The sequence below is a fragment of the Diabrotica virgifera genome, chromosome 1 (assembly GCF_917563875.1).
Source record: "Diabrotica virgifera virgifera chromosome 1, PGI_DIABVI_V3a".
Lineage (NCBI taxonomy): Eukaryota > Metazoa > Arthropoda > Insecta > Coleoptera > Chrysomelidae > Diabrotica > Diabrotica virgifera.
This window is the reverse complement of record NC_065443.1, coordinates 65,326,801-65,353,983: the sequence shown is the minus strand read 5'-3', so window position 1 is coordinate 65,353,983 and position 27,183 is coordinate 65,326,801. Positions and strand designations below refer to the sequence as shown.

Here is a 27,183-nt window from a genome sequence, read left to right as displayed (position 1 = left end):
ATTCCCCAAACATTAGTCTTTGAGACTTCTGAGCTTCACCGATGAGGCATAAGGATGCTGAAATAGCTATATGGAGATGGTGGTCCAACTCTGAATCAAATATAAACAAAACCTGCCTTGATCTTTTTTATCTTATTAGTCTTTAAATTTTTAAATTCGACCCAGTACGACAAACTACACAGAATTATACACGAAATGTTAAGTAACGCTATACACCTGAACGAAATACCAGATGAATGGTCCAAAGCACATAATTATAACCTCGATACAAAAGAAGGTAGATACGAAGAAATGCGAGAACTACAGAGGCATCAGTGTGATAGCATGTATCTTCTTCTTCTTCTTCTTCTTCAGTGCCTTATCCGGTCCGGATGTTGGCGATCATTAAGGCTATCATTGTTTTGTTGACTGCTCTGCGAAACAGCTCCGCGGAGGTTATCCCAAACCATTGTCGGAGGTTTTTCAACCACGAGATACGACGGCGTCCCGGCCATCTCCTGCCAAATACTTTGCCCTGCATGACGAGTTGAAGAACTCGATATTTTTCTTCGTTTCGCATCACGTGGCAAGCTTACGTTGTTTTACTAAATTAAGCACTTCTCTTTCTTTTGTCATGCGCTGTAGGACCTTAATGTTGGTGACATTGTCCACATAAGATATTTTTAGTATCCTCCTGTAGATCCACATCTCGAAGGCTTCAATCCGCTTTTCAGTGGCTTGCGTCAGTGTCCAGGCTTCAACTCCATACAGTAGCACTGGAAGAACGTAGCACCTCACTATCCGCATCTTGGTTCCCAAACTGAGATCACTGCAGCGCAGCAAGGATCTCAGCTTGATAAATGTAGACCGTGCCGTTTCAATTCTGGATCTAATCTCTTGAGTGTGGTCCCATTGTGAGTTGAGGGTAATTCCGAGGTAAGTGAATCTGTCGACTCTCTGGATCTCTTCGCTATCTGCCATTAGTGCCTACCCATAGCATGTATGGGTAGGATATATGGAAAAATACTAAAAGAAAAACTGGAAAAATCTATTTCAAATAAAATCGGAGATCAGGCGGGGTTCACGTCAGGAAGATCTTGCATAGACCACACATACAGTATGTCCCTGTAAGTTGTATCCATATGGAAAACTTTTTTATTATTAATTTTACGAAAAAAAGTTATTCTTCATAAAAAGCTCTGCATGGTCCAAAACCTAAGAGTTAACCATCAAATATCAATTTTTTTGAATATTATACGAGGTATGTAAAAAAGTTTGAATTTCACTCAAGAGTAAAGTAGCTTTATTTTTCACAATATTGAAATTTGCTATTATCAAAAGTTGTTTGGAATTAAAACTATATTCTAATATGCAATTACATCCTTCTAATTGAAAAAAATTTTTTGGAAAATTATGGGTAACTAACATTATTTTCAGTTATTTCAATTCTGATAACTCTTTTATTATTAGTTTTACGAAAAAAAGTGATCCTTAATAAAAGGTTCTGGATGGTCTAAAACCTAAAATACAACCATCTTATATCAAATTTTATCAATTTTATACGAGGTATGTCAAAAAAGATAAATTTAGATCAAAAGTAAAGTACCTTTATAGTTCAGAATATTCCAATTAGAAGGATGTAATTACATACTGAAACATAGTTTTTAATTCTAAATAACTTTTCATAATAACAATTTTCGATATTGTAAAAAATAAACTTATTTTACTCTTGAGCGAAATTCATATTTTTTGACATACCTCGTATAAAATTGATAAAGTGTGACATGCGATGGTTGTATTTTAGGTTTTAGACCATGTATAACTTTTTATTAAGAATCACTTTTTTTCGTAAAATTAATAATAAAAGAGTTATCTGAATTGAAATAAATGAAAATAAAGTTATCCAGAATTGTTCAAAAAAAAAATTTTTTTTTAATTAGAAGGATGTAATTGCATATTACAATACAGTTTTTAATTCCAGACAACTTTTCATAATAGCAATTTTCAATATTGTGAAAAATAAAGCTACTTTACTCTTGAGTGAAATTCAAACTTTTTGACATACCTCGTATAATATTAAAAAATTTTTATATTTGATGGTTAAATCTTAGGTTTTCGACCATGCAGAGCTTTTTATGAAGAATAACTTTTTTTCGTAAAATTAATATTAAAAAAGTTTTCCATATGGATACAACTTACAGGGACATACTGTACCTATATGTTACAGTTCAAGTTGATTATCCAGTTGGAGTTGACTTTTCCTAGTTCGAGTCGACTCAAACGGTTGGTTTTAGTAAAAGTTGATTATAAATATAAAATGAAGATTTTTATTCAACATTTCTCCAACTAGTTAAAGTCTACTCTTCCCAATGCCATTTAGTAAAAGTTAATTCACACAAATAACCGATTCTAGAAATTAAATGTTACTGTATATTATGTTCAAATCGTGATATTTATAGTCCAGACTGTATCGTTGCCCCCGTTAGGTAAATTATTCCAGTTCGATTTTTTTGCACAAACTTACTCAAAAAGAGGTCCTTATGACGAATCCACAGGGTGTCAGGTGGTACCGTAATCCAAAAATTTTTTAAACAATTTTTTTTAAATAAATTCACAAAAAAATTCACTTCGGACATTTTTTTACATCATTAATTTGGGTCATTCGGAGCAAAAGAGGTCTTTTGTGATTTTTCTGTAAAATTTATTGTTCTCGAGTTATACGCGATTTAAAATTTGAAAAATGCAAAAATGACCATTTTCAAGGCCTAATAACTCAGTAAAAAAATAAAAAACAAAGCTGTTATTTTTAATTATTAACAATGAGCGCTAGGAGCGTATTGCGGCGGCTGTCAATGTGAGTGAGACTGAGATACACCATTGGACTGTCGGAATGGAGGATCTTACTCGCACTCACATTGACGGCCGCCTCAATACGCTTTTAGCGCTCATTGTTGATAATTAAAAATAACAGCTTAGTAATAAAATAATGACAAAAATTTCTTCAGGATCTTGTAGGGGAGGCTTTAAACTTTGATTTAGTCACTTTCTCACTTTCATAATAATAGTTTTTAATCGAGTTATTAAGCCTTAAAAATGGTCATTTCGCATTTTTCAAATTTTAAATCGCGCATAACTCGAAAACTAGCAATTTTAGAGAAAAATCACAGGAGACCTTTTTTGCTCCGAATGACCAAAATAATCTAAAAAAAATTGTCCGGAGTGAAATACTTAGTTATTTATAAAACAGTTCGTGAAGTATGCTTTTTGCGCACGCACGCGATGTTTAGAGCACGAGCGGGCCGAGTGCTATACATCGCCTAAGTGCGCAAAAAGTACTTCACCACAATTTCATACAATATTTTATCTACCAAAAAACAAATAAGAAAATTGCAATTCTTCGTCACTGGAATACATTCCTATTTTACAATTTTTTAGAACTTTGACATTTAAAAATTCAAACTTCTGTCAAACCACAAAACTGTCAAAACTTTTTTTGTAATTTATTGCTCACATGTCATCACCATGACAAGGCGAAAGTTAAGGATATTTGATTATATGAAAGTGTGCTAAAAAACAGTGCGAAAAAGTAAATCCCATTTAAAATACATTATTACTTCAGGCACACTTTAAACCCTTCATGTATTGCTATCTATATTTACATTTTTCACACAATAAAAATTTATACATAATATGAGGTAGAGTAGATAAGAATTATTTTTGTGAATTTGGTTAACAAAAATTGGTTAAACAATTTTTCGACCGCGGTACCGCCTGGCACTGTGTATTTTTTATAAGGATGTATTTGTTTGAGTAAGTTTGTGCAAAAAAATCGAATCAGAATAATTTACCTAACGGGGGCGACGTTACAGCTGGACTAATAAGTAGTTGAAACGGTCAAAAGAAAGAGACGCACACTCATCAAAAATGCACGTGAGATTATACTCGTATAAATTGTATAATCTACTTTTACTAACAAGAGTTAGGAAGAGTCAACTTCAACTAGTAAAAGTTGATTTAAATTTTTCAAATCAAGTTTTACTGCTCCTTTCAGTTGGAGTTGACTCGAACTAGGAAAAGTCAACTCTAACTGAGAATCAACTTGAACTGTAACATATACACTCCAACAATTAATTGAGAAAAATGGCAAAAATAGGCCAGTACACATGGCATTCATCGATTTAAAAAATGCGTATGACACGGTTCCCAGACAACAACTATGGAACACCATGAAGGAAATCGGAATAACTCAGAGGTTAATAGAGGCCGTAAAACACCTTTACAATAACAACAGGGCAAGAGTTAAAAAAAAGATTGATATCAAAAAGATTGATATCAAAAAATTGGAGGCATTTGAACTGTGGATGTATCGCAGAATCCTGAGAATATCATGGACGGAGAGAGTCACAAACGTCGAGGTCTTGAGAAGAATGAATAAAGAAAAGGAAGTCATATTTACGATCAAAAAACGAAAACTGCAATACTTGGGACACATTACAAGAGGCGATAGATATGAACTGCTTCGAATAATTATGCAGGGGAAGATAGCAGGAAAAAGATCCATAGGAAGAAGACGAAACTCCTGGCTAAAGAATCTACGGGAATGGTATAGCTGTAGCAACAACGAATTGTTTCGGTCAGCAGTTTCGAAAATACGTATAGCCCTGATGATCGCCAACCTTCGGAACGAAGATGGCACTTGAAGAAGAAGAAGAGTTAAAACCGGCAATAAATACTACGGCAACGAATTTAAGACCATAAAAGGCTTATTGCAGGGATGCTCTACATTCCGACACTGTTCAAGATATTCCTATAACAAATATTAAAACCATGGAAAAGGAAATGTGAAGGGATGGGAATTCCAATCCGGGACAACTTCTTGTACACATTAAGTTTTGCAGATGACCAAGTGGTAACGGCTCAAGATGAAGAAGATCTGTCTTATATGCTCCGAAAATTAGAAGAGGAATACACAAAAAATGGACTGGAAATAAATCTAGAAAAGACCGAATACTTAACAACAGAACAAGAACCAGTGAGAAACTTGGAAATGGGCGATGATAGGGAAATTCTTCTTCTTCTTAAAGTGCTGTCTCCTCAATAGAGGTTGGCTACTACAATTGCAAACTCTTCTCTTTCTTCAGCTCTTCTTATTAGCTGTTCCAAATTTAGCCCTGTCCATTGTCGGATGTTTCTGAGCCACGATAGTCTTTTCCTTCCTAGTCCCCTCCTTCCCTCGATCTTTCCTTTCACTATAAGTTGAGCATATTGGTACTTATTATTTCTCAGTATGTGGCCTAGGTATGATGTTTTTCTAACTTTCACTGTGTTGAAAAGTTCTCTTGCCTTGCCTATTCTATGCAGCACTTCTTCGTTTGAGGTATGCAATGTCCATGAAATTTTGAGGATTCTCCGGTAGATCCACATTTCAAAGGCCTCCAACTTATTTACGGTTGATGTTTTAAGGGTCCATGTCTCAACTGCATAGAGAAGAGTCTACCAGACGTAGCATTTGGATAAACGCAGTCGAGTTTCGAGTTTTATTCGAGAATCACAAAGAAGTTTTTTGATTTTTTCGAAAGATTTTCTGGCCTGTTTCGATCTTATTTCTAGATTAGGATTTAGGCTGGATATATTTTCATACCAAATTGCTCACAGGTCGAGTTGATCTTGTCGATGAGACGTTGTAGACCCAAGTCGGAATCCGCAATCAACACCGTATCATCGGCGTATCTGATGCTGTTGATATTTACGCCATTCACCTTGACTCATCTCCATCCTTGGAGTTCTCCAGTGCCTCTTTAAATAGAAACTCGGAGTAAAGATTAAACAGCAGAGGCGACAGAACACATCTCTGTCTAACTCCCCTCCTAATTTCTACTTCTGCGGATGTGGAACCTTCGATCCTAACTCTGGCACATAGAGAAATTAACGGCACTGAAAAATTCAAATACTTAGTATTCATACTCTCAAAGAATGGAACCACCGAGCAAGAGGTAACCAGCAGATTAGCATAGACAAGAACCTGTATTAAACAAATGAACGGAGTATTGTGGGATAGACAGATTACCATAAATACGAAGAAGAGAATATATTATAAGACCTTGGTACTTAATATAATGGAGCAGAGAATTGGGTAATAAACAAACGAAACTTCATCAGAAGAGGCTGCAGAGTAACACGAATAGATCGCATTAGAAATTAAGAGATAAAACGAAGAATGTCACTAGAACAAGACATCCTCAGATACATCGAAGAAAAACGTTTAATTTGGTATGGACATGTGAGAAGAGCAGATCCTACAAGGTGGATATCCAAGATTTCAGATTGGAGCCCAATAGGAAAGAGAAGAAGAGGCAGATCCCGAAGATCATGGAAGGATGAAGTGGACGAGGCCATGGAAAGACGAGACCTTAGAGACGGAGAATGGCAGAACAGAAACGACTGAAGACGTTGGTTGAAAGAAGGAAGGTGGCGACAGCTGTAAAAATCCTTACATAGATAGACTTTATTTTATTTATTTAAAAATACTTTTAAACTTTAATATATAATTACCTGCTTAATTAGTTGATTTAGTACGCGACTGGTTTAGATTTTAACTTTTTTCTTCCCATAGCTTTTGTTTTTTTCTCATATCTGTCACACTGAGTAAATGATATGATAAAAACACAAAGGACGTGAAATTAGATATTCTCTAGTAGTATTGAAAATCGGTTGTAAGCATTAATTTGTAGTCTTTGAAAATGTAGTGAATTCTATTCCGGAAAGGGTAGATAGTAGATATCGTTTCGTTATATTTTTTTATGTAGGAAGTATGTTTTGGAATAAAAAAAACAGTAAGCTGGGAATGTAGGTAATAAAAAACGAGAAACTGAAGGACCTGTAGTTAGTGAAGTTGCAATATTATCACAGTTTCACCTAGGTTCCATCTTAAGTACGAGACAAGTAGTGGTTGTATCTGGAATGAAACCAACCAGCGCCCAAGCCATTTTGAAGAAGAACAAATTTCTTCCATATCAAATATACTTAATGCAAAAACTTAACGAGGATAATCATACTCGCAGTCGCTTACAGTTTTTTTTAAATAATCAGTGAGCGAGCACTGATCCATCCAGTTTAGCTTTAATATTTTTTCTCCAATGAATGGACTTTTTTCATAAATTCAGCTGTAAATCGTCACAATTGTCGTTATTGGTCTGATTAAAATGACAGTCTTTTCCACGTGGTGCATACATAGCAATCGTAACAATGTAATGTATGGGCTGGTACTGTTCTTACGATGTCAGTTGGACCAGAAGCATTTTTGGGGTCCGGTCAATAATTCTACGAAGAGCATAGAAATAAAGATAAACCATATAAACATTTGCTTGCTTCAAAATTGATCACTCCTTGTATTAGTCCACATGGACGCGGGTGTGGCTTACTACTTTCTAACGTATCTTATTGGGCAATACTGAAGAGTAATTGGTCAAATTGTTCGGAAGTGCTTAGGCTCAAATCATATCGTTATCTGGTCAAAATACCTTCTCATGTTTCAAAGGCGGCAAGCAATATAAACACTAAATAAACAGTGTCGTCGTCATAACTTACAATTATTTTATTTTTATAATACATTTTTTGTCTCATTTCTTTAGTACTTAAAAATGAATAAGCACATTAAATTGCATTTGTAAGTATTATATACTTTTAATGATCAATTTTAAATTTTATTGTATTGTATTATACTGAAACTGTATTGTTTATACAGGATGTCCCATATATTATGCGAGATTTAATGACGTCAATTTGCTCAGTCCGCTGATTGGATAATGTAATTAATGGAATTTTTCATGTTTCATATTTTTATTTTTTCCATATTTTCCTTTGTATGTGTCCATGTCTAAGAGCCATATATGAGGAGAGGGAGTGTACATTGATTGAAGACTCTTGATTTTAGGTATTGGGGGTATTTTTTTTCTTTAGAATAAAAAACAGTTTTCCGAGTGATGCCCAGGCCAATCTTATTATTTTTTTTTATTTCTTCGGTCTGATTTTTTTTATTTAATTTAGTGATTTGTCCTAGAATATCTCTTTTACTTGCTTTATTCTTGTTTGTGCCACTGTAATTATTGGTTCTCCTTGTTGATTGGTCATGGCTTTTGTTTTACTGTAAGCGATGTTCAGTCCCATCTTTGTCGATTCACTATCTAGTGCTTCCATCATTCTTGGTAATTCTTCACTATTTTCTGTTTTAATACAATAACAAGTCAAAAGTGACATTTGGAAAAATTGTGTAGCTCATGTTCAAGTAAAATAAAAATATTAACTTGCTTTGTCACCAATATTAATGTCTTCTTCTTCTTTTCCTTCTTCTTCTTCTTGTGTAGACATGACTGTCTGTTTTTCAATGTGGCTCCAGTAAGTTGTCATTCCATCGTTTTCGTGGTCTTCCCACTTAGTTTTGGATCCCGCGTATGAAAAAAAAGTTGATTAATAGCAAGCTGAAAATTTTTTAATAGCTTAAGGGTGTGTAGTTGGAGAAACTTTGATATATGGGAACACTGGAATAGGGGAAGTTTTAATTGTGGAACAGGTTAAAAATTTGGAATGGCCAGACCACGAAAACGGCACATGTATTTTGTCCGACAGAACAGACTAAACTCTCCGAACAGAGATTAAACTCTCATGCAAAAATCAGCCTACTATTTATCACCAAATGGGCGTTTTAATGAGTGGAACATGTAGAATATGTCAAATGACAGGAATTATGACAGCTGATAAATAGCAGTCTGATTTTTGCATGAGAGTTTAATCTCTGTTCGGAGAGTTTAAGTCTGACCGTTCCAAATTTTTAACCACAATTAAAACTGCCCCTGTTACAGTGTTCTCATATATCACAGTTTATCCGACTAGACACCGTTTAAGCTATTAACAAATTTTCAGCTTACTATTAATCAACTTTTTTTTTCATACGCGGGACACAGACCTAACTGATCGTCTTCCTATTGGGGAACCGTCTCTCGCCGTCCTTACTACTTTGTTTTTTGTCATTTGGCTCATGTAGTTGTCCCATTATACTCTTCTGCTTTTTACCCAGTTATTGATGTTGTCCACCTTGCATATCTGTCGTATATCTGCACTTCTACCTCTTCCCATATCCCATCGATTTTTCAAAGTATTTTCATCTCTGCTGTTTCTAGCATTCTTTCTGTCCTTTCTGTATCAAGTCGTGTTTCTGCCGCGTATTTATGTCATTATTGGTCTGATAACTGTTGTGTAAATTGCGCCTTTCACTTCTTTTCCAATATTGGTGTGGTAGTTATAAACACGACAAGTGTCGAATCAAGTTCTGAACACACGGATAGTGATATATTTCAACTTGTCAAAAATATGTCCTATGTATAGTATTTTTACTACAAAAGCGATATTACGTAGGTCAAAGTTTTTGACGTAAGAGAACTGTCAAAACATTAGAATGTGAATTTTCATTATTGCCATGTTTATTATAAACATGGATATAATGAAGAGTCACATTCTAATGTTTTGACAGTTCTCTTACGTCAAAAATTTTGACCTACGTAATATCGCTTTTGTAGTAAAAATACTATACAGTAGTAAAAGTGATCTCTTCATTAGTCATGAATTAGACAATTCGACTGGAAGAGGAATTGTTCGTTTTCATGTATTTTATGTGTATATTCAAAGTGTAGTCTTATTTCTTTAGTTCTCAAATTAATAAGCACGTTAAATTTCATTTGTATTATGTATTTTTAATTACCTTTGGTGTCAATTTCATAAAGAAATGTGAACAATTAACAACATTATTACTGTTTAACAAATATTGAACCATAATTTAAAAATAAAAGTTTACTCATTAATTTCTATTGCGCCGCCTATGTTTTACAAACGGTGCCGACAATCGGTGTCGAATTTTGTTTTTATACTGGTCCAACTGACATCGTAAGAACGTACTTTTGGTGATCGACTGGTAAGACCATTTTTTTTACCTGGCAATTTGACGGGTGAAACGTATTTATAATTAATGGACGACGTAATTGATTCTGCCTTGACCGATATTATTGAAAATGATCAACAATATGATGATGATCATTTGATTTTTCAACAGGACGGTGCTCCTTCGCATTATGCTTTACCCTTTACCTACTTGTTCGCCAGTATTTAGACCAAAATTTTTTAACGGCATTAGATTGGGAGAAAAGGCTCCTCTGTCACCAGATTTTGTCCCTCTTGGACTTTTTTGTGGAGACATCTAAAAAGTAAAATCTATAGAACATCACCCGTATCTTTAGAGGATTTACAAATTACTCAGCAAATGCTTCGGAACGTAGAAGAACTTTTCGAACAAACCTTTATGATTTTATGGACGCCGAATGTTATAAGTTTCACCATTTGCAATTTCACCAGTTTATTTATTGAATTAATAGTAATAAAAAATATTTGGATAATACAAATAATTGTTTATTATTCAGATTTGGGAACCTAATTAAAATAATTTTAAATTATAAAGCTTAATTAGTTATAACTTACCCCTAACTTGATTGCTCAATTGCTCTGCAAGTATATTTCCTGTCGGTGTAAAGATAGCTGGTAATGTTTTTGAACGCAGAAGAGGTGGACATTTTCTGCCTGTCCGCCTGGTCCCTTCAAAGCTGACGGAAGCTGCCCTTTGATCCGTTCGACATAGTATCGTCATATAAGCACTGAAATGTAGGTACTGTTTGTAGCTATTTTATATATAAAAATACTTTTTTATATTTTTTACAGATTTGTCTACAAACAGATAAAAGACAATGTTAAGAGAACATTTTGTATGTATGGCCCATACAGTATGGGTGAGTTTTTTAAATACATGGTATCAAATTCTGAGCGTTAGAAACACGCGAAAAGAGAGATTCATCTCCTTTGGTATCAAAGTAGGGTTGCCAACGCGAACGCGTTAATGGTCATGGTCATATTTTTGTGGGTGTTCGCCATCGTCTAACATTTCTCTTGATATCACAATTCAATAAAATATTAAGAAATAAAAATAATCTCTCTAAATATTTTGAATTAAAAAGAAAATAAAATCATGGAAAAACATTTTTTTTCTTTAGTCTGCTTATGCAGAAAATTGGAAAAGTCACCGGTCCAGAAAATATCAACGTCGAAGCATTAATTGCATCATGCAACGAAATAGTTAAAGTACCTAAAAGCCTATACTTGATAACAGCACTGTTCAATAAGATATATGACACAGGTAAAATACCACCAGACTGGCTAAAATCAACATTCGTAACATCAAAAATCCAATTCCTCACAATGCCTCACAATCCAATTATAGAATATTAAGATTGATGTCTCATGTCCTTAAAACTTTTCTCAGAATCATCCATACATGAAGTTATAAGGTGTGAGGTGTGTGAGTTATGTTAACCATTAAACTACTTGTTACCATTATGTGACTATGTTAACCATTAAAAGATGATCGAAATTCTGACAATAACTGGAATTGACGACCAAAACTTGCGAATTATATCCAAAATTATATTGGCACCAAACGGGAACAATAGAAATAGAGTCCACAACATCCGAAGATATACGAATCCGACAGGGTAGAGTCTTATTACTGCTATTATTTAATCTGTATTCGGAGTCTATATTCAGAGAAGCATTGGACGAGGTCCAACGTGAAATCAAGATTAACGGAACCAGCATAGACAACGTCAGGTACGCTGATAATACCGTCCTAATAGCAAGTAACGCGCAAGAGCTACAAAATATAATAAATGCGGTAGTTCGTCATACAGAAATGTTCGGTTTACATCCAAATGTTTCCAAAACTAAAATTTTAGTATTTTCAGACACCAATAAAATGTACATTTGTATGCCAATGGACAAATAACAGCAGGCAACTTTCATAATATATTTGGGAGCAAATATCAATAGCCAGTGTAACAAAAAAAAAAAAAGAAATCCTATCGAGAATCGAACAAGCGAGGAAACACTCATGAACACGAAATAGTATACTATTTTTTCTTCAAACGTAGCAATTTTCAACCATAAATAGTACAATTCATACGCTATTTTTACTCGAAATTAACTGTGACAATTATCAAAGTCGTCTAGATGTTAGAAATTAAAATAATTAAGTCATGATTCGCCAACATCGGGAATGATTGCTGAAAGTTGTGCTCGACCATCAGTATCATCAAAAATTACCAATGCGTATCAAGAGTCGGGAACATTTTTGCACGGTTTCAATTTTGAAAATGCCTCATTAACTAATTGTACTTTTAATATTACTATAAATAAAAATAATGTTTAATTGTTGTTAATGACATTTGTATTGTTGCTTTGTGACATGTTTCATATTGTTGCCATGACAACATTTTTCCCTCCGCCGTAAAGAAATGGGAAAAAAAACTGCTGCCGGCGGAGACATCAAACTTTGACAGGATCAAGTTAGATAAGTAATGTCATCATTATTTGACGTTTGAAGAAAAACATTTTTTTTCTTCAAACGTCAAATAATGATGACATTACTTATCTAACTTGATCCTGTCAAAGTTTGATGTCTCCGCCGGCAGCAGTTTTTTTCCCATTTCTTTACGGCGGAGGGAAAAATGTTGTCATGGCAACAATATGAAACATGTCACAAAGCAACAATACAAATGTCATTAACAACAATTAAACATCATTTTTATTTATAGTAATATTAAAAGTACAATTAGTTAATGAGGCATTTTCAAAATTGAAACCGTGCAAAAATGTTCCCGACTCTTGATACGCATTGGTAATTGTTGATGATACTGATGGTCGAGCACAACTTTCAGCAATCATTCCCGATGTTGGCGAATCATGACTTAATTATTTTAATTTCTAACATCTAGACGACTTTGATAGTTGTCACAGTTAATTTCGAGTAAAAATAGCGTATGAATTGTACTATTTATGGTTGAAAATTGCTACGTTTGAAGAAAAAATAGTATACTTTATTCGGCAAAGAAGCGACTTTTCTTGACTTGCCCTCTATTACGCGCCACACTTCGATCGGCGCGTAATATCGAGCGCGTCAAGAAAAGTCATGCTTCTCCGCCTCATAAAGTAATATACTATTACAAAATCAGATCTAAGTATGGATCTTAGAATCCGAATGATCAGATGTTACTTTTTTTGTCTTGCTGTATGACTGAGAAAGTTAGCTTTTTCTCTGAAAGAGAAAAAGAATAGATACCTTTGATACTTTGATACAGATGCTGAGAATTCCATGGGTACAAAAAGTTAGTAATACTGAGGTATTTCGGCGCATGAGTAAAGAAAAGGAATAATTCAGAGCATCATTACGGTAGCTTTCCTGATGAGAACTAAGGGGTTCGAAATGGCCATAGAAAGAGGGTAATGATCTCTGAATTGAAATTAAAAACAATGCCTTTATCTACCTACGTTCTTACTCACGTATTGAGTACAAGGAGACAGTTTCGTTGATCTTTGCCTCGATGAAAAGATGTGTTGTGGAGTGCAACTATATAGACCCCCACGTCTCTGCATTCATCACCCTTTATTCCTTGCAAATTTTAGAAGGATGGGGAATAGGTATAAGAGAGAATCTGTTTCCGAACTAAGAAATCCAAAGATTTTATTATTTTTAAACATTTATTTGTTTGAAAATGGAGTCTTTCGGTTTCGACAAGTTGTTAAAAGGAATAATTGTTATAAATAATCAAAGAAAGGTAACACAATATTTGGGTCACGTGTTGAGCGGTAAGAGATATGAATATCTTCAAACAATATTGGAAGGTCAAGTACAGGGTAAAAGCTCAGTAGTTTCGTGCAGCAGTTTTCAAAGCTACAATTGCCATTTAGATTGCCAACCCTGGAAAAGAGACGGTGCAATAAGAAGAAGAAAAAACTTTCTAAATCATATTTCTAAAAAGCTTTAGTGAGGATGAAGGAAAAATACAGATATTAATCTCATATATGAGAATGAAGGACAACGACAGATATTAATCTTATATATCACCAGCAAACAGTCTTCTTGAAAGCAAATAATATTTAGTAATGTGTATGACCACTCCTTTTCAGCGGGGTGAGGTTTACAATTTAAGAATTATTGATTTAGAACATATCAATTCTAAAAATATCCATTTCCCGCCATTATTTCACTTGCAAACAATATCCAATTAGCCTAATCAAAATCTTTTTATTCTCCGGTTCTGATTCCGTGTGAAATTAATTAGCCGAGTCTAATAGCTACTGGACTAGTAACGGGAAAAGAGAAAAATCCATTAAATTAGCAACATCACTCACCTTTCGTTTAATTTCTCCTTCTTTTTCTTGAAAACCTTTTTAATCCTAAGTAAAATAAAAGCTGCTCGATCGATACTAAGGGATTGCCGCTTCTTTTTGTCCATGTTTTACTTGAATTTTTCTTAGCAACGTATATCTGAAACAATATCGTAAATAAGTTATTGCTGTTTTATCTTGTGTAAATGTGATAAAGAATGTTAGGAAGAAACAAGACGAAAAAATATTTTTCCGCCGATCGTACAGCAATCTTAACGTTTCCGCTAAGGTAATCTCTGGAAATCATTATTTCTTTACACGAGGTTTTTTACGCAATAAAGAATTTCAGTTAGAAAATATAGTCCACTGAAATGTTACATTTTTTAGGCCTTATCTTGCGTTTTTCAGAGGACGCAATTTTATTTTTTAATGTGTAGGGGGGTCACTAGAAGCCTAAGTTCAAATTTGTGGTGTCGCCACACTTGTCCCCCTGCCGCCATCTTGGAAAAAAGGTTGCAACGGGATTTCGCGCTGTATCTCGTACACTAGCAACTCTACAGAAAATTTAATCAAATATAAAATGTAGCAAATTACATTTTCTACAATTTTATCTCTATTACTTTTTATCGACAAGTGACCAAAAAAAAGTTATAAACAAAAATAAGTGAAAATTTTGTAAAAAGTTTCCTTTTAGAGGCTAGAAGACATCGACATCTTTGTCGAAGAAAGGAAAGGGAAATACAAGCAAAAATTAGGAAAATGGCAAAAGAAGAAAAAGACAAATTTAATACTACGAAGATAGGATATATGAAACTGGAGATTAATGGCAAGGAGTGGAAATGGGACCATAGGTAGGGCAAAAAATACAAATATAGAAGAAAAATGGGAATATCTAAAAACCAGTATAATCAAAGCAGCTGAAGAAACTTGCGGGAAAGCAAAAATAGCAAATACTAACATGAGGAGAACGGAATGGTGGACGGAAGAAATACGAGAGAAAATAAAGAACAAAAAAGACAAATGGAAGAGATACCTAAGCACAAAACACCCGGAAGATTACGATGCATATAAAGAAAAAAGGAAAGAGGAAAATAGCGTTGAAAACATGAAGGGAAAAGTCATGGGAGGGATTTAGACAAAAAATGACAAACAGTTATAGGGAAAACCAAAAACTTTTCTACGGCGCATTAAAACAACTCAGACAAAAGAAAGAGCACACGATGCCGAATATAAAAGACAAGAATGGGAACGTAATAACAGAAGAAAAACAAATAATGGAAAGATAGAGAGAACATTTCAAAGAGCTAACTCATGCAGACACGGACAACATAGGGGAGATACAAGAAAGGAATGAAGAACAAGTGGAATCAATAACAAGAGAGGAATTAGAGAAAGCAAAAGAAAGAGTAAAATTGACCAAAGCACCAGGCAAGGATCATATCACCCCGGAAATGATAAAATTCATGGGGACAGAGGGAATGGATAGCATAAAAGAACTAATGAATGATATCATAAATAGAGCAGAATTACTAAAGGACTGGAAGAAAGACATATTACCAATACACAAAAAGGGAGACAAGAGAAACTGTAATAATTACAGAGGTATCACCATATTAAGTATCCCTGGGAAGGTATTCGCAAGAATAATAGAGACAAGAATAAAAACTCAAATAGAAACAACTGACAGAATCCGAAGAAAGGACGTATGGAAAACACTAAAAGAAAGGGGAGTCGACAGACACATAATAGAAGTAATATAGGATATGTACAAAAGTAATACAAATACAGTAAGAACCAATAACAAGGAATCCAGAGAATTTACTACAAGTCAAGGCGTCAAACAGGGATGCGTGCTGAGTCGTCCACTGCTATTCTCAGTGGTACTGGATGAAGCGATAAATAATGCCAAGAGAAGAATGAGAAAACTAACATTAGGATACTGCCAAATGAAACGGACTCAACTATCGGAGCTACTATTTGCAGACGACATGGTATTGATAGCAGAAAACAGAGAAGACTTACAGAACAATCTTGAAATCCTAGAAGAACTATCAAACATAAATATGAAAATTAATACAGAGAAAACAAAAACAATGATCATTTCAAATATGAGGAAGACACACGCAATATAATTAGACGGGAAACAACTAGAGCAAGTGGAATATTTTAAATACCTAAGAGTAATAATCGAATCAAATGGTAAACAAGACATGGAAATAAACGAGAGAATGGGACGAACAGGAAGCTTATTTACCACTATGAAAACAATATTTTTGGGGAAAAAGAGATACCGGAGAAAGTAAAATCGGCAGTCGTTAAATCAGTAGTTAGACCAACAATCATGTATAGCAGCGAGACATGGACACTGACGGGGAGACAAAAAACCAGAGTCAATGCTATGGAAATGAGGTTCCTGAGGAAAATAGCAAACAGAAAGAGGACAGACAAAATACGAAACGAAACAATTAGACAAAACCTAAAACTAGAACCAATCAATGAAAAAATAGTAGAGGGACAACTTAGATGGCTCGGGCACGTGTGTAGAATGTCGAACGAGAGGCTAACAAAACGAGTGATCGAAATGAGAGTGCAGGGGAAAAACAAAAGAGGAAGACCAAGAGTTATGTGGGTAGATGAAATCAGGAAAGAAGTCAAGAAGAAGGGATTGACATTGGAAAGTGCAAGAAACCTAACGCAAGATCGGAAAGCATGGAGACTAAAATGCCAAACTCAACTTCACCAGCCTTACACCTAAAGGCAGAAAGGCTTAGGACTAAGTAAGTAAGTAAGTTTATTTAATCCATCTGTATCCGCATTCAATAATACTTTAAAGAAATTGAGACATTGATGTTAATAATACCTACTTTTGAAATATGTAATGTATGACTACAGTTTATTTGTTAATTATATGTATATATTGTAATTTTTGTAAGGAAAAAGGGTTCGTCCCGTTAAATAAATAAATAAATAAATAAAAGTAAAAGGGAGTACGTCCAAACAATTGTACTGTCCTTCAGGTTATAGATTATATGACGAAGTAATTGCAGAGAATTAACTGTTTCTCCATGCCTTCTCAGAATGCGACACAACGTCAACAGCGCATATCGTATATCATGGGCAAAGTAAAATTCATAAAAATTTTGTAGAATCATCCTGAGTTAGCTAGTGGAACAACATTAGGTATGTGTCAGTGAGAAAGTCGAGTCATCTTTGCGCAGTGTTGTTGGCGAACGTTTTTTCGTCTCTTTATATGGCGGAAATAAAGACGATTCTCTGGACACCCTGAGATACAAACGATTCTCTAGAACAGTGACAAAAAATGCATTTAATCTCTCCTCACTTCCTCCAACACAAGATGGAGCCCGGGTCCACAGTCTCCGAGTGTATCACCAGATTCAGTCATGGCTCGGTAAATATTGTGATCCAGAACATTGGGGCTGGAAAAAGCATGGAAAATTTTGGATACCAATCCAAACTTCCAAGCCTCCAGCACCCCCTGAGCTTATGAAATTAATATTTTGCAGATGCAAAGGAAACTGTGGAAGTGCGTGAGGTTGCCGAAAAGCAGGCCTCAAATGTTCAGCAGTGTGTCTCCATTGTAGTGGTGAAATCTGCAGCAATATCGGGGGCATATTAACATTAATTGAAGAAAATAAATTGGAAGACGAATTACCGACGCTGACGCCAACGCTAACTCCCATTATAACACAAAGATTCACCTCGGATACTGATTCAGATCTTGACTCGCAGCCTGGACCATCGAAGAGAATGAAAAAAATAATAAATATGATAGACATTTTTCAATATGTATAATAATAAATAATATTATTAATAAAATACACGCATAAAAAACACGCCTCCAGACTCTACCTCATAGGTGGTGGAGAAAAGGGTCAAAAATAGAATAGAATAGATATACAAATATGCTTTATTGTCGTTGAAAATTGTACAATTGTTAAAAAAAGCTTTCAAAAAGTCAAAAAACAAAACAATAACAAATACAATTTACTAAAATTATCTACATAAATTGTCAGTATAAATTAAAAAAAAAGATAAGTAAAATAAAAACAATATTGCAAAATTTAAATAAATTGCAAATAATCTACCTTAAGAAAGAATAAGTACCTAGTTTAATAAGTTAAATAAGTTAGCTGCTACATAATACCCAAATATAGATAAAAATACTACTTTTATGTAAGAGTACTGAATAATATGGAATGGTTAAGTAACTAATATTTTAATAATAGCATAGGAATGTTAAGATCATAATAAATTGTATGAATAAAAAAAATATATAGATAGAAAAGTAAGCCTAACGTTTTGTTTTTATTGTATCCCTATGAGCATTCGAGAATCTGGTCAAGTTTGGAGCGCTATAAAACCTTGATAAATAAATAAAATTAAACAACTTTATAGCGGAAATTGTTAATTGAAAAAATCTCTACAAAATTGCTGTGATGTCATTTTATTGTAAAATGAACTGAAAAAAAAAGTTATAACTTCAAAAAGGAAACTTGTTACAAAATTTTCACTTATTTTTGGTTATAACTTTTTTGTTGGCCACTTGACAATAAAAAGTAATAGAAATAAAATTGTAGAAAATTTAATTTGCTTTATGCTTGGTTAAATCTTCTGTAGGGTTGCTAGTATACGAGACCCAGCGCGAAAACCCTTTGCACCCCTTTTTCCAAGGTGGCGGCCAGGGGAAAGGGTGGCGACCCCACAAACTTGAACTTAAGCTTCTATTGCCCACCCCCACACATTAAAAAATAAAATTGCGTCATCTGAGAAACGCAACCCTAAATGTAACATTTCAATGGACTAATATTCATTTCTGTACTCTTATAAAATTATTATTTAAAATAAGATATGGTTGAATGCTCGAATATATGAATTTTAGAAAACGCCAGGGAAATAAGGCAAAAATATATCATGTTCGGGACACTTGAGCAGCCAGGTTGCAAATAGGTTTTTTGGGTACTATATACCTAACGCATTATAAATACGAAAATGCCCGTCACAGTTCGGATGAGAATTTTAGTAATTAACAAATAAGTGTCAAAAATGGCAGTTTTTCGTTTAAATCGCCTCAGGTAAAAATACGGTAATTACAATAAATATCTTATTTATAGTATCCTTCTTTTAGTAGATGAGCAAAGGTTAAAAATGACAGTTTTTGTGATAGAAGATAGTTAGTGATGGAAGAGTGAAAATTAAGGGTTGTATGTATTCTTTAATTCTACGCCATATAAAATTAAGGTAGACAATTTTGTCCAAAAAAATAAAAAAACATGTCAGGGGGCAACCCCCCTTATAATTTATGGGTATAAAAAATAGATTAAAACCTATCCTCAGTCTTACAGGATATACGTGTAAAATTTTATAAAAATCGGTCTAGCCGTTTCGGATGAATATGTTAACTAACACTGTTACAGGAGAATTTTATGTATATAGAAGTAATTGTGAATTAAATAATAAAAGTGGCTAACTTTGACCGCATTTAACCTAGGCGAAAAGTTTTTTTTTGAAAATTCCTGTAAAATACCATCTTTTGAAATCCCAAAGTAGATTTACTCTTCAGTCAATATTAACAAATCTATTCAAATTGTTTTTAAGCCAAAAATGACTGTACTTTATTAAAACGTTTTCGGAATGATAAAAATGACTTTTGATTGATTTTTTTAAATTGTTTAAAAATATAAGTGTTCTTCTTTCATGTAGTTTCCACAGAATTTCTTTATCATTATTATTTTCTGAACAATAATATAGCAAAAAATAGCTCTTTGGGATAAACAAATTTAATAAAATTTAAACTAATTGACGAATCGTCTTGAAATTTTTTGTGCATGATATGTACTGGTTGTATCAACTTTTCGTGCGATATTAAAGTCTTAAGTTCATTTTCGCAAAAGTTATAGCATATTTTTTATTTTCGAAATTTTAGTCTTATTTTGCAATTAGCGAAGCAACAAATGATCGGACCATAATTCAAAAACTGCCATTTTGAATCTTTGCTCATCTACTAAAAGATGAATGCTCTAAATAAGATATTTAATTACCCTATTTTTACCTGTAGCGATTTAAACAAAAAAACTGCCATTTTTAACCCTTATTTGTTAATAACTAAAGTTCTCGTCCGAACTGTGACGGGCATTTTTGTATTTATAATGTATTAGCTATATAGTACCCAAAAAACCCATTTGCAACATGGCTGCTCAAGTGTCCCGACAAAAACCTTATTTCTCTGGACTAAAATAAAAGGCAGATATCGAGCACTGTAATTTATTTATTCAATCTTGCCCAAGAACTTTCGCTCTCAGAATACCTATCTTCAGGGGCATCTGAAATAAAAACGCCATTGTAGAGATAGAAAAAATGGCCGGTGTATAGTAAAAAATTATAAAAGCATTGTAGACTTACTTCGTCAAAAGATGGAGAAGATATCCAAGAATGTGAAGAAGACATTTAATTAAAATTAAAACAAATAACACACATTGGACAAAGGACAAACAGATTAAAATATTTTGGGCGAGGGTATTCTTGGATATCGTCTTCTTCATCTTTTGACGAAGTAGATCTACAATGCTTTTATAATTTTTTATTATACACCGGTCATTTTTTATATCTCTACAATGGCGTTTTTTTTTTGGCTTATAACAGGTGCCCCTGAAGATGCTCTGGGAGCGAAAGTACTTGAGCAAGATTGAATAAATAAATTAAAGTGCTCGATATTTGCCTTTTATTTCTAAAAAAAGATATATTATTTTGTTTACAGTTTGATTCATAATTCATAAATAATGTATGCCCGTAATTTTTCTTATTTTTGTATTTCACGAATTTGTCTGTTTTGAAATATCGCTAGACACTCGACACTACTAGTCCAGGATCCGAAGCTTTTCAGCTCGCAATATTTACATAATGGATCGATTTGCTTGAAAATTTGAGAATAAGTAGTGGATAGTCCAAGGATCAAAATCTATATGATGCCGAAAGGCGCTTTTACCGTGGGGGTGGTTGCCACCCCATCATGGGGTGGAAATTTTTTATTATATTTTGACCGCAAAAGTTGATAAAAACATTAATTTTAAGCAAAAAATGTTCTATACATTTTTTCTATAAAATTAACATTTTTCGATTTACTCGCTATCGAAGGGTTAGTTTTATGTCGAAAAAATCAATGTTTTTCAATATTATACTCATTTACAATTCACTCAATTTTTGCAGTAGAAAAATTTTTTTCAAACCAAGTTCTTGGGATTTAAATAACCTACAATTTCATATTTAAACATTTTTTCGTATCTCTGATGCTAATCTTTCTATTCTGAAGAAAATGGATTTTTTACCAAACTACAAAAATTCATTATTCGCTTTTAACTCCAGTTTTTTTAAAACCAATCACTCCAAGCCAGTAAAACTGGAATCTATTACTAATACATAAATAAAGAAGTACGAAAAAGGCCAATGACTAAAAACACCGCTAACTTACATTATTAAGCTTCCAATTGGATTTTTCCATTTTTTCTTTCAAAAAAATATATTGATTTCTTAACCGTAACTTTTTTATTTTTTATTCTAGAAAGTTTGGTAAAAAATAATTTTGTAGGTCTCTACAAGATCTATAAGGCTATATTAATATAGAGATCTTTTTAAAATCGTCAGTCGCAAAAAGAGGTGACTGTAAAAGGGTTGGTAAAGGTGGTTTTTGCATGTTATTACAAGTTTTAATTGTCAATAGATCACTCAGTTTTTGCCATAAAAAAATTTTGCTAACCCCGTTCTTGGGAATTAAATAAGATACAATTTTAGATTTACATATTTTTTCGTATCTCTGATGCTAATCTTTCTATTCTGAAGAAAAAGGCATTTTTTACCAAACTACAAAAATTCGTTATTCGCTTTTAACTCCATTTTTTTTAAACTAATTATTCTAAGCCGCTCAAACCTCTTATTTATTATTTATTAAGCTCAACAGGTCTTGAAGACCTAGGGCTGAAATATTTAATTTTTTTCTTACAATTACTATTACATTATATATTTATAACACTATATCCTATACTACTATACTATAAACAATATTACATTCATTTATATAAAACACTTAATATTCCCTCTAGTCTTTCCATACATTTCTTGACCACTTCCTTCCATTTTTTTTATCCACAGCTTTTTCTTTCCAGTTCACAATATTACTCTTTTGTAAGTCTTCATATACGCTCTCTTTCCATCTCCTTCTTGGTCTACCTATTCTTCTTTTTTGGATTAGCTTACGTGATAGTACCATTTTTGGCATTCTTTCCCTTCCCATTCTCTCAATGTGTCCTAAATATCGGATTCTCTGTGCTTTGGTTGCCGTCGTTATTTTTGGTTCGTTATAGAGTTCTTCATGTTCCTTATTATTTCTTCTTCTCCATTGACCATCTATTTTCACGCCTCCATATATTGCTCTTTGTATTTTTCGTTCCCATCTTTCTAAAAGGTCTATTTCTGATTTTTTAAGCACCCATGTTTCACATGCATATGTAGCTGTAGGTCTGATAACGGTTTTGTAAATTCTTATTTTTGTTTTTCTTGAGACATATTTTGATTTCATTAATGATCGCAGTGCCCCATACTTTTTGTTGCCTTTTGCTATTCTTGCTTTTATCTCGCCTTCCCCATGTCCATTTTCATCTATTTTTACACCCAGATAAGTAAATTCTGAAACTCTTTTAAACGAGCATGAATTTTCTCCTTCTATCTCCAATGTGAAATTGACTTCTTTTTCTTTATCTGTTTCTCCCATTATCATGTATTTTGTCTTTTCCATATTTATGAGGAGACCAAACTTTTTTGCTTCTTTCATTATATTTCTCATTAATTTTTTTAGCTCTGTCTTACTTGTCGTTAATAGTGTTAGATCGTCTGCGAATGCTATACATTGATGGCCATTTTTAAAAATCGTTTCCTGTGTGTTTATTTTACTTTTTCTAATTATTCCTTCCAGTATTACATTAAAATGAGTCGTTGATAGTGGGTCTCCTTGTCTTAAACCTTCCTTTGTTTCAAAATTATTTGATTTATGCCCCTTCCACGCTATTTCGTTTGTGGTGTTATCCATAGTCATTTTTACCATCCTGACGATTTTACATGGTATGCCCATCTCTTTCATTAATTCGTACATTTGTTGCTGCTTTACCGTATCGTAATCCTGTTTAACGTCAACGAACAGAACATATACTGCTATTTTATGTTCTTAGCACGTAGTCTGAATTTCTTTTAATGCAAATATTTGGTCTGTCGTCGACCTATTGCCTCTGAGTCCTTCCTGATATTCGCCCAATATCTTTTCCGTGTATTGATTTAGTTTTTTTCTTATGATGTTTGTCAAGATTTTGTAAATGACTTCTAGCAGCGCGATACCTCTATAATTTTCACATCTCATTGTATCACCTTTTTTATGTATGTATGGGGCATATTCTTGCTATGGCCCACTCTCCTGGCATTCTTTCTGTTTCCCATACGCTTTTTATCAGGTTATGTATTTCTTTGTGTAGTCTTTTTCCTCCTGCCTTTATCATTTCCGCCGATACTTCTGATATTCCTGGGCTTTTATTGTTTTTTAGTCCCCTTATTTCATTTTCTATTTCTTCCCTCGTAGGTGTTTCTATTACTATATGGTCATCTTCAATTTCCTGGATTGTTCCCCCTTCTTCTTCGTGTTTGTTTAGAAGATGTGTAAAGTAATTTTGCCAATTTCTCATTATTTCCCCTGGTTCATTTATTAATTCATTTTTCATATATGGGTTAGGTTTTTTATATCCTCTTTCCATTTTTCTTGCTTCCTGGTAAAAGGATCTTATTTCCTTTTTTTGGAATTTCTCCTCTATCACTTTGAGTTTTTCTTCGTTGTATTTTCTTTTTTTATTTCTGCATGTTCATCATTCTCCTCAATTCTCTATATTGTTGTGTGCTAATATCACTATTATGTGTTAGGATTTTTATTCTTATTTTTCTAATTTCCTCTGCTATTTTTTGACATTCCTCATCATACCATTCTTTTGCTTTTTATTTTCTATTAACTTTAATTAATGTTTCTTTACTGGCGTTTAAAACTACTTCTTTTATGCTTTCCCACTTTTCTTCCGGGTATTGTGTTTCTGGTTCTTCGTTTAGTCTGTTGGATATTCCGATATTCGTTCTTCGTACTTCTTCTGCGTCGTACTATCTTTTAGTAATGCTGTGTTGAATTGTTTTTTTTCATTTCTATGTCCGTTTGATTGTCTTTCTTTATATTTGCATTCATTTTATAACCTGCTCTTACCAAAAAGTGATCCAAGTCACATTCCGCTCCTCTCATGCTTTTTATATTTATTATATTTTGGGCGTGCTTCCTCTCTATTAATATGTGGTCTATTTGATTTATTGTCTTTTTATCCGGGGAAATCCATGTTCCTTTATATATATCTTTCCTGCGTTGTTGTGTGCTTTTTATAACCATTTGTCTTTCCGATGCAAAACCTATAATTCTTTGACCGTTATCATTTGATATATCGTGTTTACTGTATTTTCCTGTTACATTTTCATATATATCCTCTTTTCCCATTTTAGAATTGCAGTCTCCCATTACTATTTTGATATCAAATCCTGGTAATTTGTCATATTCTCTCTTTAGTTGTTCATAGTATGCATCTTTATCTTCTTCTGTGGCGTCTTCTGTTGGTGCATGTACATTTATTATGCTTATGTTGCGTTGGTTACCTTTTAACCTGATTGTGCACATTCTATCTGATATCGGCTTGAAATTCATCACTCTGGTTTTCCATTTTTTCTGTATGATAAAGCTTGTTCCTAACATTCTGTTATCCCCCCACTTTTAAAAAATACTATATTATCTATTTCTACTATTTCTGTGTGTAACTGTTTTGTTTCTTGTAAAGCTAATATGTCTATTTTATATTTTTTTATCTCTCTGATTAGTTCTTTAAGTTTTCCTGTTTCATAAGTACCTCTTACGTTCCATGTTCCCAAGTTAGTTTTCATTTTCTTGTCTTTAATCCGAATCGTCTCCTTGTTCATTGCCGTTGTTGCTACCGTTTCCTTTCCGTCATTTAGTTTTTTTGGTTTCCTCTTTGCTGTTCCATTTTTTCTAGTTGCTCTACGTGTTTATTCCATATCCATACATCGTCGTTTATTTTGATTCTTTGAAAGCCTACTTTGACGTTTTTTCCTTGTGCTTTGGCTTCTTTAGCCCTTATTCTGATTTTTTCTTGGATCGCCCTCAATCCTCTAGAACCTATTAATAATACATAAATATAGAAGACTAAATAAGGTCAATGACTAATTTTAATTAGGGTGGTAAGTAGGGGGAAGTTTCCAATCACTTTTTCGCTGAAAAAAAAAATAGAGACTGACATTCTTTTCATAATAAGTCACTTCATTTTTGAGCTAGAGACTTTTTTATTTCTGTAGATAGATATTTTTAAATACTTTAAATTAGTTTAAACAAGTTATCCTCGAAAAATGCACAGTTTTCCCGGCCTTTTAGTTTGAAACTACAATATTTAGTATCTGACGAAGAAGAGCTAACGTATAATAAAGTATAGCTCGGTTACTATTGGTCTTAAAGAAAATAAAAAAACTATTTTTTTGTTAACTGTACGGCATAAAAATTTCTAAATTGAATTAAAAAAAAAAGAATGTGTGTATACATTGTACGCACGTCAGAAGTCATACTTCTATTATATGATTTCAACAAAATAAATATACCTACCTATTTTAAAAAGTTTATTTGTATTTTATTTAAATATTAAACTAATTTTAATACTTACTACTTTCCAAAACATTTTATTAAAACAATACCAAAAATAAAAAACGGTAAGGCTAGGCAACAACAAGATGTTCCTAAGCGGTCACCCATCCAAAATATAGCCGCGCTAACCATTGCTTGACTACGGTTATCGGGCGACACCCCCGTTAACTATTAAATTTACGTCATTACGTATTAAGTACGTCAATAACCAATTACATTTTCCTTTTGTTGTGATATTTCCAGTCACGAATAAAATATTGTTAATTCAAATTTGAGGACAAGGGTTAAAAAGTTCAATTTTTTAACCATTGGAAATGTCTTGCAGAAGATATCAATGTATTAGGTAATTCCTTTCTATAATTCTATTCACAAGTCTCTCTTTGAAACAACTTTGCCCCAAATAGATGATATTTAAAAGCAAATCGATCCTTAACTTGAAATATAATATTGGCATAAGTTTCTCTCGAAGATAAATTCAAATTTTCCTCATTTCGTACCCGTCTTTTCGATGCCCCCGATTCTTGCATATTTTCCGTTACAGACGTGTTTCTGATATTATTAATTATTTTTTCAAAACTGTCACAAAATTTCACAGAGCCCGTTTTATTTTGTTGCAGTTGATAATGTATCAACATGTGGCATTAATTTGTAAAAGAAATGTATGTAAACCAGTATTGGAAGTAGGCAAGGGCGGATCCAGGACCGATTTTCGGGAGGGGTCATGAACTTTTTTTGGGGAGGGGTGCCGGAGGTACTGGGGGTAACTTTTAAAAATTAGGGTTACAATGGTGAGTTTTAAGTTTAAGACACTTTTCACACACTTCTACCGTGTGTGAGAAGTAGATTCCTACACATTTCTTCGGATCCAAGTGCAGTTCTTTCAACAAGTTTAATACCATTTTTCCCAATGCTTCTCCTGTCAGGCCTTGTTCTTTCCGTCCTTCTTGATTTTTACTAATTATTTTTAGGTTCTCATAAGCGTCAATGAATTTGACAAAAGTTTTCACGAATGTTGTTATTGTGTATGTATCTCTTTAGAGAAAGCTGTTTCGCGTGGGAGACGGCGCGGCGGTCTTTTTGTCAAATATGACACAGTACATAATAGTTTCCACTTTGTTCAATTATTTATTATTCATAACATGTTATTAATTATTGAT

At 33.4% G+C, this 27,183-nt stretch overlaps 1 protein-coding gene across 1 annotated transcript in view; it reads right to left on the bottom strand.

The window, feature by feature from the left end:
* LOC114330037 (uncharacterized) overlaps positions 1-27,183 on the bottom strand; it is a 157,994-nt gene that overhangs the window by 48,631 nt on the left and 82,180 nt on the right. The window contains exons 2-3 of the mRNA XM_028279334.2: positions 14,263-14,398; positions 10,504-10,676 (exon numbers count right to left, since the gene is read on the bottom strand). Of these exons, the coding sequence (XP_028135135.1) occupies positions 10,504-10,676; positions 14,263-14,366 (277 nt within the window). The 5' untranslated portion in view covers positions 14,367-14,398. The remainder of the gene's footprint in view (positions 1-10,503; positions 10,677-14,262; positions 14,399-27,183) is intronic.